Source organism: Octopus sinensis, linkage group LG3, assembly GCF_006345805.1.
Source record: "Octopus sinensis linkage group LG3, ASM634580v1, whole genome shotgun sequence".
Classification (NCBI taxonomy): Eukaryota; Metazoa; Mollusca; class Cephalopoda; order Octopoda; family Octopodidae; genus Octopus; species Octopus sinensis.
In genome coordinates this window covers 45,956,089-45,973,624 of record NC_042999.1, presented here as the reverse complement: position 1 = coordinate 45,973,624, position 17,536 = coordinate 45,956,089, and the positions used below count along the sequence as shown (strand labels likewise).

Here is a 17,536-nt window from a genome sequence, read left to right as displayed (position 1 = left end):
TTGTAAATGACAGATTATTTCAGTAATTTGATAAACCAATAGAAACATAATGTTGTAAGTTAAACTGGAAGATCAAGTCCTACACACACACAAACTATACATGTATACATACATAACAATCATTGTCGTGGCCGATGCCAGTACTGCCTGACTGGCTCCCATGCCAGTGGCATGTAAAAAGCACTATTCAAGCATGGTCGATGCCAGTACTGCCTGGCTGGACCCCATGCCGGTGGCGCAAAAAAAGCACCTACTACACTCTTGGTGTGGTTGGTATTAGGAAGGGCATCCAGCTCTAAAATCCTTGCCACATCAGACTGGAGACTGGTGCAGCCTCCTGGCTTGCCAGTCCTCAGTCAAACCATCCAATTCATGCCAGCATGGAAAGTGAACATTAAATGATGATGATGGAATTAATTACTGTACAGTATGTCACCATCTGTGCCATCATTTCTGACATGACAATAATATCACAATAAATTGTATGAAGATAACAGTAATAATAATTGTTTCAAATTTTAGCACAAGGCCAGTAATTTTAGGGAATCGGGATTAGTTGCATGATTATATATTTTAAGATTTACGAGGTTGTCCAAAAACTATCCTATTTCGTTTTCCCACCAAAACTAATGCTGCATGGGAAATATCCTTTGGGTGGCAGGCAATGCCACTTTCCTCTGCTTAGGTGTAAATTTTCACACCAGTAAGCTACATCAGTTCCCAGCTGGTATGCCAAGAGTACAGATGTGTAGTGTGGACTTGTCAGATTTTTATTTTCATGCAAGATGGCTGAGCACATCAAACAGAGACCAACAAATCCATGTCTCATCATCGGTGATGATAGTCTTCATGAAGTCTGGGTTGTGATTTGAACATTACAACAGGTCTTGAAAAATTTCCATGTGGAATTATTTCTGCTGCTCTGCCAGCACTTTAGGGACAAATTTCGCCAGCACTCTTTGCGTACACAAATCCCCCATTAAAATGGAATACACTGATCCTGTGTTTATTGCCATTTTTTGAGCAATTTCCTAGACTGTTACATAATAGTCTTCCATGACTATTCACCAAAACCTTCTCAATCAGCTCCTCATTTGACTTGTGGATGGCCTGCCTGAGCATTCCTTGCTCTCTACTGAGGTGGAGCCACGTTGAAAGAGGTTGTACCACTCCTTCATCAGAGTCTTGCCCATGGCATCATCACCACAGATCTGTTGAATCTTCTGGATGGTTTGAGCTTGAGTATCACCAAGCTTTTGAATAAACTTGATGCAATATCTATGCCTGTGGAGGCACATGGCCTAATGGTTAGAGCAGCGGTCTCGGGGTCGAGGGATCGCGGGTTCAAATCTCAGACCAGGTGATGTGTGTGTTTATGAGCGAAACACCTAAGCTCCATGCGGCTCCGGCAGAAGGTAATGGCAAACTTCTGCTGACTCTTTCACCACAACTTTCTCTCACTCTTTCCTCCTGCATCTTTCAGCTCACCTGGGATGGACCGGTGTCCCATCCAGGTGGGAAACCTATACGCCAAGGAAACTGGCCCTTATGAGCCAGGCATGACTCAAGACGGAACAAAAAAAACAAAACAATATCTCTGCCTGGTGCATTTAGTGAAAATGAAAATCTGACGAGCATGCACTAGACGTCTGTACTCTAAGCATAACAGTTGGGAACTGACATTACCTACTGGTGTGAAAAGTTTCACACATGTACAGGAAAGGTGGTAATACCTCCCACCCAAAGGCTTTTGCCCACGTAGCATTAGTTATGATGGGTAACGATAAAGTTGGTTACTTTACGAACACACCTTGTATATTTACATATTTTTGAAATAAGTAATGATAGAAGTTAAACAAAGTTTCATATATAAGGTGCAGGAATGGCTGTGTGGTAAGTAGCTTGCTTTCCAACCACATGGTTCCTGGTTCAGTCCCACTGTGTGGCACCTTGGGCTGACCAAAGCCTTGTGAGTGGATTTGGTAGACGGAAACTGAAAGAAGGCCGTTGGATATATGTTTATGTATGTGTGTGTATATGTTTGTGCATCTGTGTTTTTCCCCCCAACATCGCTTGACTACCGATGCTGGTGTGTTTACATCCCCGTAACTTAGCGGTTTGGCAAAAGAGACTGATAGAATAAGTACTAAGCTTCCAAAGAATAAGTCCTGGGGGTCGATTTGCTCGAGTAAAAGTGGTAATCCAGTATGGCCGCAGTCAAATGACTGAAACACGTAAAAGAGATAAAAGAGAAATATATTTGAGAGGATTGATAAAATTCATTGATTAGTTAGCATTAGTTGTGTTCAGGCAACAACTTGCAAGAAACAAATGAATTTTTATAAATGTTTTCCCAGTACAGCATAGCGAGTGAGCTTGCTTGTATATTACTGAAGTCCATAAAACCTCCTACAACACATGAACATCATATAAATACTATGAGTATTTATAGGTGAGCACCTATTTACAAATGCATATTTTTCTGATAGTTCTATTTCCAGTTAAGGCCCCTCACTGTAACTTGATTTCATAATGAGATTGACAGCAGTTTAAACCAGAGTCATTGAAGATAACTTAAGTCTAATTGTCATAACTTCTACTCAAGGATTGACATTAACCATTATCATTATTATTATTATTATTATTATTATTATTATTTTATTATTATTATTATTATTATTATTGTCATTATTATTGACAGAGAGAGAGAAAGAGTGAGGAAGAGTTGGGGAAGAACCCTATCAGTTTCAGAATGTGGCTAGATAGAGGTGGAGAAGATCAAGGAACTGTTCTATTAATATTATCAAATACATGATGCATTTTCCCATTTACCAGGAACTTATGCACTGTATTTGCATGGTATTTTACGAGAAGCAGTTACAATTAGAGAGAGATATTTCCAAGCTGCAAGTACTTGAAATCTAGTATTATTTCATCCTTGTAATCTTGTTGTTACCAACAGCTTAAATCAATGCTATCATTTCAAAGTTATTAATCCTCAGTATCAAAGCAAGCTAGCTTTGCTTTATCCAACTTTGGACTCAAAATAACAGAACAAAAATAAACATATTCCATCTCCAGGCTGTAATCATTTCCATCTTTAATGAAATGTCTCACTTCATAGAATGTTTAATTTTTAGGTTACAGATTACATCATGCTGCTGATTTCTTAAAAAGAATGAAATAGTACTATACATGATCACCAATGATTAGAAATTTTAAGATCTTTGTAATAAGTGGAAATAAATTAAATATGTGAATTCTAAGAAACTTTTTCCTTATAACTCCTTAATTTCAAGTTCAAATTTCTAATCCTACCAAATATTATAAAGAGATGATTATCTCCCTTGTAATACCTAAGATTGCTGGAGGAAGTATGGATGTAAAATGACACAGTTTATGCAAAAATAATCTAAATTTTCTATACTGTAACTCTCAATTTTCAATGGAAACTTCCTTTTGATTAGAATGCGATGTACCTGCAACACCTATTCTACATCTGTCACTAACCTGCTGAAATCACCAAATTAATCCAAAATTCAACTGACCCATGCTATTTACTTTCCCACTCTTTTTCAGTATGGTTGTTATTTAGACACCATCTTGGCTGTGTGGTTAAGAAATTTAATTCAAGGCCATGTGGTTTGGAATTCCATCCTACTGTATAGCACAGTAAGTGTGTTTGCCTTTAGCATTGAGTATTCTAATGTTTTATGAATAAAATTGATCCATGGAAACTGTACTGAAATCTGTAGTATACAGAAAAAAATATATATGTATGTATATATAGATTATAAGAGGTAATGGTGTCATTGAGACCCAAAGGTATCAGGTAATGCTGAATAAGTGCTAAAGACAGACCATAGTCAAGTTCCAAGTTCGGAAATTTTGCGAATAATGGGTTCAACGCTGGTCATATGTCAGTGTGTGTATATAAAAATTTTTTGCATACCGAAATAAAAAAACCAAGGCTGTGTAGATATTAGAACATTAATAGTTAGAAGGTCTTACACCTGTCTCCAGGATATTTATTAATTATATCCCTTCATCAGATTTAACCATCCTCTCGCACCATCTCCAATGAAGGGATATAATTAGTAAATATCCTAGAAACAGCTGTAAGACCTTCTATCTATAAATGATCTAATATCTACACAGCCTTGGTTTTTTATCTCATTACGCTAAAAAATTCTTGTATGTATATATATAAAAACACACACACAAACATGTGTATGTATGTATGTAAACCTGTGTGTGTGTGTGTGTTTTCCCATTTAACATTGTGAAACCTAGTGCGAAACGATGTCAGCATTTATGTAACAGTGTCCAGCCACTGAGCATTCTGTCATTTGAAAGACCAGAGGAATAAGCAGCACCTTACTTGGAAACAAGTGAGAAATGGTAGTAAGAAGAGCATTGAGCCATACAATACTACCTCAACAAGTGTAAACTATAACTGGCACACCGCCAGTTATAATGACAAGGGCTCAGAAGAGCCTCCTCATGAAATTAACGAGGCAAGTGGCTGAGTACTGCACAGACATGAGTACCTTTAACATAGGCTCTCAGGAAAATTCAGCAAGGCACAGAATGCGACAAAGCTGGCCCTTTGAATTACAGATACAACTCATTTTTGCCAGCTGAGTGGACTGGAGTAGCATGAAATAAAGTGTATTGCTCAACAACACTATGTGCCACTGGGAATCAAACTCACTACCTTATGAGCAAATTTAACAAGAGGTGGTATGTAGCATATTACTCAAAAAAAAAGAACCAGGCACAGGAGTGGCTGTGTGGTAAGTAGCTTGCTTACCCTCCACATGGTTCCGGGTTCATTCCCACTGTGTGGCACCTTGGACAAGTGCCTTCTACTATAGCCTCGGGCTAACCAAAGCCTTGTGAGTGGATTTGGTAGACGGAAACTGAAAGAAGCCCGTCGTATATATGTATATACATATATAAGTGTGTGCGAGTGTGTATCTGTGTTTGTCCCCCCAACACCGCTTGACAACCGATGCTGGGGTGTTTACGTCCCCATAACTTAGCAGTTCAGCAAAAGAGACTGACAGAATAAGTACTAGGCTTACAAAGAATAAGTCCTGGGGACGATTTGCTCGACTAAAGGCGGTGCTCCAGCATAGCCACAGTCAAATGACTGAAACAAGTAAAAGAGTAAAAGAGTACTACCCTAACCAATTAAGCCACATGCCTTCAGTGTAAACCATGGTAGCATGGGAGAAGCAAATGTAAAAATGATGATGACGATGATGATGATGGTTATGATTCTTATGATTCTTAAACAAGACAACAGAAGAATACTAAAGCTAAAATAATGGCTAAGTCAGTCAGTGATTCTCAAACATTTTTTTTTTCCTATGGACCCCTTTGATTCCTATTTTTACTTAGGGAGTGGGAAGAACCCTCAAAGCCATTTAATGTCTAAAAACTCCAATTATATTTTTATGATTAAATATTATTAGGAATTTATTCTCTTACTTGTTTCAGTCATTCACTTCATGCTGAGACACCGCCTTGAAGTCTTTTAGTCTGACAAATCAACCCAAGGACTTATTTCTTAATCCTAGTACATGTTCTAGCAGTCTCTTTTGCTGGACTGCTAAGTTACAGGGATGTAAGCATACCAATACCAGTTGTCAAGTGGTGATGGAGGACAAAGATACACACACACACACACACACACATATATATATACAATGGGCTTCTTTCAGTTTCCATTTACCAAATCCACTCACAAGGCTTTGGTCAGCCAGAGGCTATAGTAGAAGACACTTCTCAAAGTGCCATGCAGTGGGACTGAACTCAGAACCATGTGGTTGGGAAGCAAACTTCTTACCACACAGCCACACCTGAATATCTAGTCGATAGTGTAAAACCTCCTATACACTACAGATGAATTTGGATAAATAAAGTATAAACATGTTTAAAATATCTAAATGACTAATGCTTTCAGGAATTAGCATAATTTGAATGAAATTTCTGAAAACAAATAGAAAAATAACAATAATTTTTGTGGTAAAACATGAAATTTATTTTTGAAAAATCCCAAAATAAATTACATATGTAATCACTAAGAGAGATTTTTGGTTGCATTTTTTTTTTCTGCTGAATTCACCTTACAACTAAAGTTGCACTTTTGTTATTAAATATGTAAACTGGAGTAGCAGATTAATCAGAAAAACTTTATCATTAAGAGTGTTTTTGATCCTATAAAGCATTGCAATGATGTCAGTGTCCCTATACTTGCTGGTGATGTGCAACAAACAGTTGCTGTATAAATAAATGTTTTGCACTTGAAATATAAACCAGCCTTTTGTAGACTCTACCCAAGCAGCCTGTTGACAGATAATGCAAAGGCATGTCATACTAGACATTGTTGGCATTGAAATGAATAGCATCATCTTAATTCTGAGGATAATGACAAGTTTACAGTAAGAGCAACTGTGAATACATATGTTGCCTTTCTTTTTGACTGAGAGGATCTGATGGCAGTAAGTACAAAGCACAATAATGTTACCAACAAATGGTACATGTTTCTGCATTATATGTTGAAGTGAACGATCTACTGTTTTGAATACATAATGTGATATCATTAGAGCTTCCTCCCAAAGGATTATTGGTGATTTTGGAATTGGTTCTGCAAGTGCGAAACTAAATGAGATGTGAGTGATGGAATGTAAGATGCTTAAATGAATACAAGAATTGTAGACACTGATGCAGTAATACTTCAGAAACAATACTCAATCATCATACAATAGGAAAGTGGAAAAAAGAAAAAATCACTTTCTTCCATTCAGTTTTTGGGCCTAACTTGTGAATTTCAGAGAATGACCGAAAGAGTATGAATGCAAATAGAAGTGGCAAAAACGGAACTCCCCTGAAGGATTCCTGGAATAATATGACTTGTTAAGATGCATAACTTGGAGATAAGAGTCAAGCCAGTTCAAGTCACTACTTCTTCACACTGAGAAGACACAGCACTGGCACTATGGACAGGAGGTTAGAATATGTGAGAAAGGAGTTACAAGACAGATTCTGATGGGCAAGGCTATATGAATGGTAACACAAGAGTATACCACAATTGAAGTGATTGGATAATATCATAGCCTCAGCTAGTCTTGCTTAGACATTCAGTGGAAACATTTGCTGATGGCTGCTTCTGACATGTGTGAGGTCTTTGCCCTCGTGACCCTTATAGGATTGAAAGTGCTGCAATTCTAGAAGCTACTACAACATCCAGCCAGACAATCAAATGCTTTTCAGTACTGACCTAAACAAATATATATCCCCATAACCTTCACAATCAACAAGGTCAGCTACTGATGACTAATTGATACAGGCCACAATTTTGTCATGTGATAAACACTGCTTCATCATTCAACTTTCCATTTGTGCATGCATCATCCTCATCACTTGGTCCTATTTCATTCTGGGCATCTTTTCTCCAAGACCTAAGAAGTTCAAGAGCCAGCAATCAGCACAGAAGGTCACAGTGACAATTACGGAGATGACAAGTGCATAATTTTTCTTGATTTGAAGAAACATGGCTGTACGGGGAACAGCAAGTGATAGATTGAAAAGCACAACATATTTAGAGAAAAACTTAAGGAGAAAAAATAACTAAAGAAGAAATTAAAAACCATCTACTTACAGCATGACAGTGCACAATCACACACATCTTTAACAACAAACCAGGCAAATTAACTGGCAAATTGGGCTGGTCAGTGATTCACCACTCACAGTATAACCCAAATCTGGGACCCTCCAACTCACCCCATTTGGCACAAGAAAATTACAGTTATTGGACCCAATAATTTTGTGACATAAATGAGGTGAAAGTAGTTGGTGAAAACGATGGACACAGCAGTGCACATGTGAATTCGTTCAAAGAGTATTCCAGTGGTGGATTCAATGATGACACAAACATATCACATCTGATGTAGAGCATGTGGAGTAGCTACCTTTGTACGTAGGAAGTTTCTCACCCAACATGTGCGTTTGAACAACATGTCAGTTAATAACACTCACACCCACTTTTGCATTACTTTCAGTAAAACATGCAAAGCATGAGGATATCTTTATTTATACATATACACTGGTTTACATATAGATACACATACATACATGCGTGTTTATGTCATAATACATATACACACACACATCTATATATATATATATACATTTATATATATTTATGTGTGTGTATATATATATACATGCTTACATGCACACACATTTATATATGTATACATACATTCTTACACATACATATATACACACACATATATACATAGACATATATACATAAAGACAAATATATATACACACACATAAATACATACATACACAAATATATGTATATATACCTCCTACATACACATGTTATTTAAGCATTACAATGACTCACTGGGAATTAGACAAGAATATAAACACATTCTTTCAATGCTAAAGGTGTGCAAAACAAAAGAAAGAAGAGTTTCCCAATGGAACATTTCACAGAATGCTTACTACTCCTCAGAGAACACACAATGGCTTTCTTCACCAAACAGATCAGCTGCTATATAAGGCAGTAATGAATTAGGCTGTCTCTATGGAGGATGGCCTAATTTGCATATTTTTTCTTTCGACATCTTAATTAAACAATAACTATTTTCTGCACAGTGTTATTTCAAAAGAACTGATATAAACTTAAACATTAATGAGGCCTCCTAATGTTTAAATTAATTTCACTTTGATTTGCAGTCTTGTACAATACACACATACACACACACACACACACACACACACACATATATATATACATACACACACACACAAGTGTTTATATAGATTATACATATGTTATAAAATTCTATGTTTTATATATATATATGCCTGTTTTATTCAAACATACATATGTACATACATATATACATATGAACATACATAGACATATATGCATACGTACATAAACTTTTTTACTTAAAACTTGGCACAATGACCAATAATCTATAGGTCATTATCAACTGCAATTTATAAAAGTGGTATTCTTGTATGCCTGCAGAATACCACCAGCAAGTAAAAAGCTGGTCACAAGTAATTAGTGACAAACAATGTCCATCAATGAATAAAAAAAAAAGGAAATATTAAAGTAGAAATAAGTGTAGGCATAGCCCTGTGGTAAGAAGTTTGCTTCCCAACCACATAGTTCTGGGTTCAGTCCCACTGTACAGCACCTTGGGCAAGTGTCTTCTACTATAGCCTCAGGCCAGCCAAAGCCTTGAGTGAATATGGTAGATGGAAACTGAAAGAACCCTGTTTTTATATATATTTATCTACGTATGTATATGTATATCTATGTCAGTATTTTACCTCCACTACTATTTGATAACCGGTGTTGGTGTGCTTACATCTACATAATTAGTGGTTCAGCAAAATAGACCAATAAAATAAGTACCAGGTTTGAAAAAAAAAAAATTGTACAGGGGTTAATTTATTCAATTAAAGCTTCTTCAAGCTGATGCCCTAGCATGGCCACAGTCTAATGATTGAAATAAGTAAAAGATAAAAGTTATGCAGAAAATCAGGTAAAGTTGATGTCCTTGTTTCATACAGTAACCTTTGTAGCTCTACATATTATCAACTGCTACTTTAAATATCCTTTTGTAATCTGCTTATAAACATCACTGTAATGTTACTCATGACTTAAGGAGTTGTTAGTGAGGTTTCTGCACAGATATACGAAAATAGAACTTCAATGATTTGCACTTGCTAATCACTGACAAGTGAAAATGACACTTCTGTTAATTTAAAAAAAAAAAATAAAACAATATAAAACCCAATACTTGTATAATTTATTTAGAACTACTTTTGAAAGTTGTCAGCTTTGATGGAAGCAATTTCAATGGAGATCACAAAAATACATACATACACACATATATACAACATATACATACAATATATACATACATATATATATATATATATATATATATATATATATATGAGCATGCATACATGTAGAGATATATACATATAAACACATACACACTTATATATATATACATACACACATAGATGCTTATACATATACATATATAAACACACACACACATGTACACATATAAACATAAATACACTCACACACATATATAAACAGTTACATACACATATGCAAATATATTTGTATGCGTATATGTGTGTGTGTATATATATATATATATATATATATATACACACACACACATATATATATATACGTGTATATATATATATATATATATATATATATATATATATATATATATATATATATATAGCAGTAGTGATAGCAGAGATTTGTATTGTATGTAATCCAAAGGAGAAAATTAATTATTGCTGTTGCTGGAATCTAACAACCAAATATATGGTGCAAACTAATATAAGAAAGGAAAATACATTATGTAAGCAAATTTAATAATTAAAGCAGGAACAGTGAATTATTTAATAATTCGTTATTTGTTAGACCTTAAGATAGCATTAAACTCATTCTATGGTAATCTAATTATCACAATTCGAAGACTGCAATTAATATCTGAACCAATTCACATTGTAAACAACAACAACAACAACAAATATTATTCGCTAATTGTTAACTAAAGTGTAAATTATAGTGAATATACAACTGGTACAGACAGTTATGAAGAAAATCTCATTATAAAGAAAGGAAAAAAATCCCATTTCGTCTCTAAAATCTCATATGCAGAATATTCAATTTGATTGGATCTATGATTGCTCGGTAATATAGAGAAATATCTTAGTCAGCTATAAAGATGTTAGAGATGGCACAGGGCAGAGACAGGTTGTATTTACAAAGAACTAACCTCGAGATCTTCCTTTCTGTAAGTCATACATGATAGAAGCTTCCTTCACCTGCATAAAGAAAATATGTAAAAATTTAATATTGGAACCAATAAGAATTCTTGACTTAGTAGAACATAGACTGTTTATTATTGTCAGTTATCAAATTAAAACCAAAATCAGACACACCTTCCTGCTGGCTTTCACTATCGTATTGATCTATTTATGTATCTCATTTGACAACGAAAATGGTAATTTTCATTTTCCCTCATTATTATGCAGTAACTATTTCTATTCACTAGTAAAACACACACACATATGTGTGTGTGTGTGTGTATATATATATATATATATATATACACACACACACACATATATATACACACACACACACATATATATAAATATAGATAGACAGATAGATATAGACATAGATATACATATACATATATACACACACATGTCTGTATGTATATATTTATATATGTGTGTGAGTATGTGTGTATATATCTATACATATGCATGTTTGAATTAAGGACATTATTGACTGAAGGCATAAATTGATAAGGCACTGCGGAGACATAAATATAAAAAGTAATAACAATAATAACAACAATAATAATAATAATAATAATAATAATAATAATAATAATAATAATAATAATGATGATAATAATAATAATAAAATTAAAATTTTACATAAAAAAGGAAGGCATATACAATGTTCTTAACAAATCTGCACACAGTAAAGTCACAAAAAAGAAAAATAAAAGATAACAAAAGGACACAATATATCAACGTCTTTTAAACCTAATAAGTTTATTGATAAAAGATGACTTGACAGCCAGAAGAAAGGCGGATATCAAACAACTCATCACAGAAAATGACAGCAGTCAGTTAGAACAGAACCATACTGAAATGGCCGAAACAAAAATAACATCAGAGAAGTAAGATGTTCTGATATACATCAGTAGCTACGTTAAGGATAGATTTTGATGAATCAGTTAAAGTATTCTGAAATATTTCTCTTGCAAAAAATTTTTTATTTAATTTTTTTTTTTTTTTTATTAAACGCACTGCCACCCCCACCCGCTTCGCATATAAGATAAATGGAGAGAAAAAAGCCGAGTAACTGGAGAAATGTTTATGTAGCAAAAACCTATTCAACCTCAAGCTGGTATTGAAACACTGTCATCAAAAGAAGGCTAGGCTAGTTTGTGAGTATAAATGTGTGTGTACAAGTGAATGAATGAGTGTATGAAAACGAAGAGAGAGAGAGAGAGAGAGAGAGAGAGAGAGTACATGAGCGTGTGTGTGTGTGCTCATATACATACTGCAAATTTATGCAGTTAAATTGTCATTCTCTTGTATAATAAGAACCCTAAGGTGTGTGTTTTGTTTATTTTTTTGTAATTTTTTTCTTTGCTTTTTCACTGTTTTTGTTTTTTTTTTAAAGTAATATGCTACATACAACCACTTGTTAAATTTGCTCTGAGCAAGTTTTGCCTTGTTCATTACTAAAACTAGACTACACATTAATATGCAGAGATATACAAAGCAAATATATAATTAAGAAAAACTACCAGAACAATAAATATACTGTTTACTGCGTAAGGATTTAAAAACTTCAAGAGGCATAATATAAATCATTTTTAAAGGTGGAATGTGAAGTTGATAAAGTTATAAATAATAGTACATGTGTCTATCACACAATCTCTCTCGCTCTCTCTCTCTCTCTCTCTCTCTCTCTCTATATATATATATATATATATATATATATATTATATATATATATATATATATATAGGGAGAGTTTACGAAACAGATGTATTAGTATAACGCTCAGGAATAGAAAAAGTCTTTTACATTTCGAGCCTACGCTCTTCTACAGAAAGGGACACAGAAAAAACAAGGAGAGAAAAAATGTGTGTAGTGGGTAACAATCTATCATGGCGACTAGTGCTGATAACTTATAAACAAGAGCAATATAAAGATTATTTCAATGCCAATTTGCAGAGAACAGACTTTAAATCGTCAATTCCCACATTTATAATATACATTCACTATAGATACACGTCATGCTGAAATCAAGGAAAGCGAGCTAGCAGAATTTTAAAAAAAAGTTCGTTATTTCTATATTGAATCAATTTTGGGACTAATCCTATTAATAGGATATATATAATTTTATGCATAAATACATACATACATAAAAATAAAGATCAGTGAAAAAGGAAATACCTATGCTGAACTACTGAGGAATCTACAGCTACTCTATCCAGTTTTCAAGTTCACTGGAATATGAAACACACAGCCTAAATACCAATCTTGAGAAATTAGGCTTCTTAAAACCAGAGAGGAGAAAGCTGATTCAAAGACTACAGATCCAAGCGATCATTAGAAATGTGTAAAACTTTCCAGAAGTTTATCATTTAAGTATATACGCTAGACATGCAACTATATGCACGAGAATACATACATAAAACAAAACATACAAATCTGCATATCTACATACATACGTACATACATACAAAAATATCCTGTTGATGTTGAAATTCCAATGAGGGAGCCTTGGATATACGTTAGAAACTGGCTCTTTCTGTATTAGGGAGAAATCTTGAAATAAACTGAATAATGACATACATACATACATACATACATACATACATACATACATACATACACACATACATACATGTGTGGGTGGGTGTCTGCATGCTTGCATGTATGTATATATTCTTCTCATTCTCTTTTTAATTTACAGTAAATTTTGACCAGCAACCTGATTGCTAGCAAGGTTGTGAAATGATGTATCTTGTTCTAACCATCATCTTATGTATGTATATTCGTAAGTATGTATGTATCTGTGCGTGTGTGGGGGCGGGGGGGGGGGTGAGTGGGGCACAGAGAGACTAATTTTAAATGGGACACATACATGTACAGAGACTAAAAACAATATAATTTGCAATTAGTCTGTGGATCATGACCCCACTGAAATGATAAAAAGGAAAAAAAAAGAGAAAGAAATGAAAGGCCAACAATGCACAACTGCAAAGGAGAAAGGAGGGAAGAAATAGGAAAAGAGAGTGACAGAAAAAGAAAGGGAGAATGTGTGTGTGTGTATGTGTGAGTGTGTGTATATGTGTGTGTGTGTTTCTGTGTACGAGTGTGTGCATGTTTGTGTGTGTGCACATACACTTGTATGCGTGCATGCATGCACATTTGTGTGTGTGTGTCTGTATGTCTGTACGCATGCATATTTGTGTGTGTGAGTGTGTGAGAGTGTGAATGCTTGTATGTCTGCAAGCTTGAATATTTGCATGTGTGTGTGTGTGCTTGTATATCTGCAAGCTCGCATATTTGAGCATGTGCATGTGTGCACAATTGTGTGTGTGTGTGTGTGTGCCTGTGTATATCTGCATGTGTACGTGTGTGTGTGTATGTGTACGTGCACAACATTTTTTATGAAGGAATGTTAACCCTTTCATTACCAACCTGGCTGAAACCAGCTCTGGCTCTGGTTACAAATGTCTTGTTTTCATAAGTTTTGAATTACAATCTTCCACCAAATCTAAGCCACAATTTATGTTCCTAATACTAGCTTAATGATAACCAAGTAATTTTACAAAATTTTTTGTTATATTTAAAGTAATTGAAAGAAACACAGAGCATCTCAAAATAAATACAGTAATGAAAGGGTTAAAGAGATAAAGAGAATCAATTAAGAGAAAAGAAAACGAGACAAAGACATTGCAGGAAGTCAATGGATTACATTCCACATGCAAATACAGAATCATATACATCAATCAACAAGTTAATGATCTTCCTGGAGACACAACACCAGACCCGTATGCATGTTAAAATACACCTTACACACACACACACACTAATGCATGTATATGTAGATCTATGTACTTCAATCGTGGAGGCACAATGGCCCAGTGGTTAGGGTAGCCGACTCGTGGTCATAGGATCGCGGTTTCAATTCCCCAGACCAGGCTTTGTGAGTGTTTATTGAGTGAAAACACCTAAAAGCTCCACAAGGCTCCGGCAGGGGGTGGGGGTGGCGATCCCTGCTGCACTCTTTCACCGCAACTTTCTCTCACTTAGCCAGTGGGGTGGCGTCATTTGAAGGCTAAAACAATGCGAAGTGCATTGTGACCAGCGATGTGTAGCAACATTTGAATGTGTGTGTGTGTGTGTGTGTGTGTGCGTGTTTATGAATGAGTGTGAATGCGTGTATATTTCTGTGTGTGTGTGCGTGTGTATATGTGTGTGTCAGTCACGTGATCACGTGATGTAGATCAATCAATAGATGACCCTCAACAACATACACATATTCATACACATACACACAGACACACACATACGCAGAAAGATCCAGACTTATACACAGACATTTCCACCATTACTCAACAAAGTCATAATGTAGAACAGGCAATGCTGCATTTCGTGAAAGTCTTGCTTAATAATGTAAGGATTCAAAGGTGATGAGCTGGCAGAATTGTTAGCACACTAACAAAGATGGGAAAAATGCTTAGCAGCATTTATTCAAGGTTTACAATCTGAGTTCAAATGCCACCAGGATCACCTTTGCCTTTCATCCCTTCAGCATCGATAAAATAAGTACAAGTTGAGTACTGGGGGTTGATGTAATTGACTTACCCACCTCCTTGCAATTGCTGATCCAGTGCCAAAATTTGAAACCTATAATGGGGAATTCTGTAATTTGAAATCTATTTTCTACCTCCATGTAACATAGAAATAGGTTTCTCATTATGGAATTTCACATTACAGCAAAATTTTGAGGAATACAACAATTCAGTAAAACAGAAGATGCTTCTACATATCTGTTCTTGGCCCCCTTTTATTTGTTTCATATGTTAATGACATAGATGCCAACTTAAAGAATGCCACAGTGCTGAAATATGCAGATGACATCAAGCTGTACCTCGAAATAAAGAGGTCAGATCCTGTACACTATAGATCTCTATTGCAAGCAGACCTGGACACAATGCAGCAGTGGATCATGGACTGACAACTCAAGCTGGCTGTGGACAAATGTACCACCATGCATTTTGGGAGGAGAAACCCAGCGTCCACCTATTCCCTCCACAACACTAATCTCAAAAAGTCTTCGTGTGAACGTGACCTGGGTGTTATTGTCGACAGTGATTTGCGTTGGACAAAACATATCGCTAAAATTGTCAAGAAGGCTGAGGGTGTCTTGGCATCACTCACCAAATCCTTTGTGAGCCACTCTCCGACTATCTATCTGCGGCTTTATATAGCTATGGTAAGACCTCACCTGGAATTTGCATCACCGGTCTGGAACCCCTATCTTGCCCAGGATATCAATCGTCTGGAAGCCGTTCAGTGACGTGCAACCAAAAGAATACCCTCCATCAGGCATTTGCCATACTCTGAACGCCTTACTTCCCTGGGCTTGGACACATTGAAACTCCGACGTCTGGCAGCTGACTTGGCAGACACCCATAAAATTATCAACCATCTTACAAACAATAACTCTGAGCACCTTTTCAAACTCCACTCATCTAACACCCGTGGACATATTTACAAAGTCAGAAAACAGCACAGCTCCCATAACTTTAGGAAACATTTTTTCATACTGAGAGTTACTGAAGCATGGAACAAACTGATGGCATTAGTTGTTAGTTGTCGGAGCACTGCATCCTTCAAAACTTCCATGCTTTCTGAGATTCACCAACACTACACCTGATTTTCTCCCCTCCATACACACACAAGCTTTCCAGACACTTGTACATTACTGCATATACTTTATATGCACTTTCTGACAAGTTGTGGTGCACCTGAGCACTGTATACAATAATTTCATTCTATTATATGTCATCATTATTGCTATCATCATTTATTTTCCCATGCTTGCTTGGGTCATGTAGAATTTGTTGAGGTAGATTTTCTATGGCTGGATACCTTTCCAGTTGCTAGCCCTTACCTGATTCCAAGCAGAGTGATTTTTCCCCATAGCCAGACACATTTTTTATTGGTGACTGGAAACAAACAACATCACTTGTGTAATAGTAGAATTCATTGACAACCATCTAATGATGTCAAAACAAGGACACACACAAACACACAGAGAGGCTTCTTTCAGTTTCTGTCAACCAAATCCACTCACACAGTTTTGATCAGCCTGAGGCTATGATAAAAGACATTATCTAAAATGCTGTGCAGTGGGACTGAACCCTAGACTACATGATTGGGATGCAAGCTTCTCAACTGCCCATCAATACCTGTGCTTATGCAGATGGATGGATGGATGGATAGATAAAGTCTGATTAACCCATTAACTTTCTCAATGAATTCTTATCTGTTAGCTTTTCCAATGAATCAATGTGGGGGCTCATCCATATTTGAGTTTTGTTTCATTACACATATCTGTGACACTTCCCTTTATAACTAACTAATAAAGCGGTCATCTATCACTCACTTTTCTGTTCTTATCTCCTCTTCCTCTTTCACTTCATTATGTGAAAAAGACTAGTTGACAGGGAAAGGAGAACGTGTGAGAAAATGAAAGAAAAAGACAGTATGGGAGAATATAGTGAGAAAGAGCGGGGTATAAAACAAACACAAGTACTTTGTCACATTCTCACAGTATTTCCAATTTAAATGATGACTATGTATATGTAAATATAAGTATATAAATATATTTTGTTTG

The 17,536-nt window shown here is 35.6% G+C and overlaps 1 protein-coding gene across 1 annotated transcript in view; it reads right to left on the bottom strand.

The window, feature by feature from the left end:
* LOC115209444 (putative mediator of RNA polymerase II transcription subunit 26) overlaps positions 1–17,536 on the bottom strand; it is a 581,370-nt gene that overhangs the window by 105,580 nt on the left and 458,254 nt on the right. Inside the window, exon 6 of the mRNA XM_036500957.1 lies at positions 10,860–10,908. Within this exon, the coding sequence (XP_036356850.1) occupies positions 10,860–10,908 (49 nt within the window). The remainder of the gene's footprint in view (positions 1–10,859; positions 10,909–17,536) is intronic.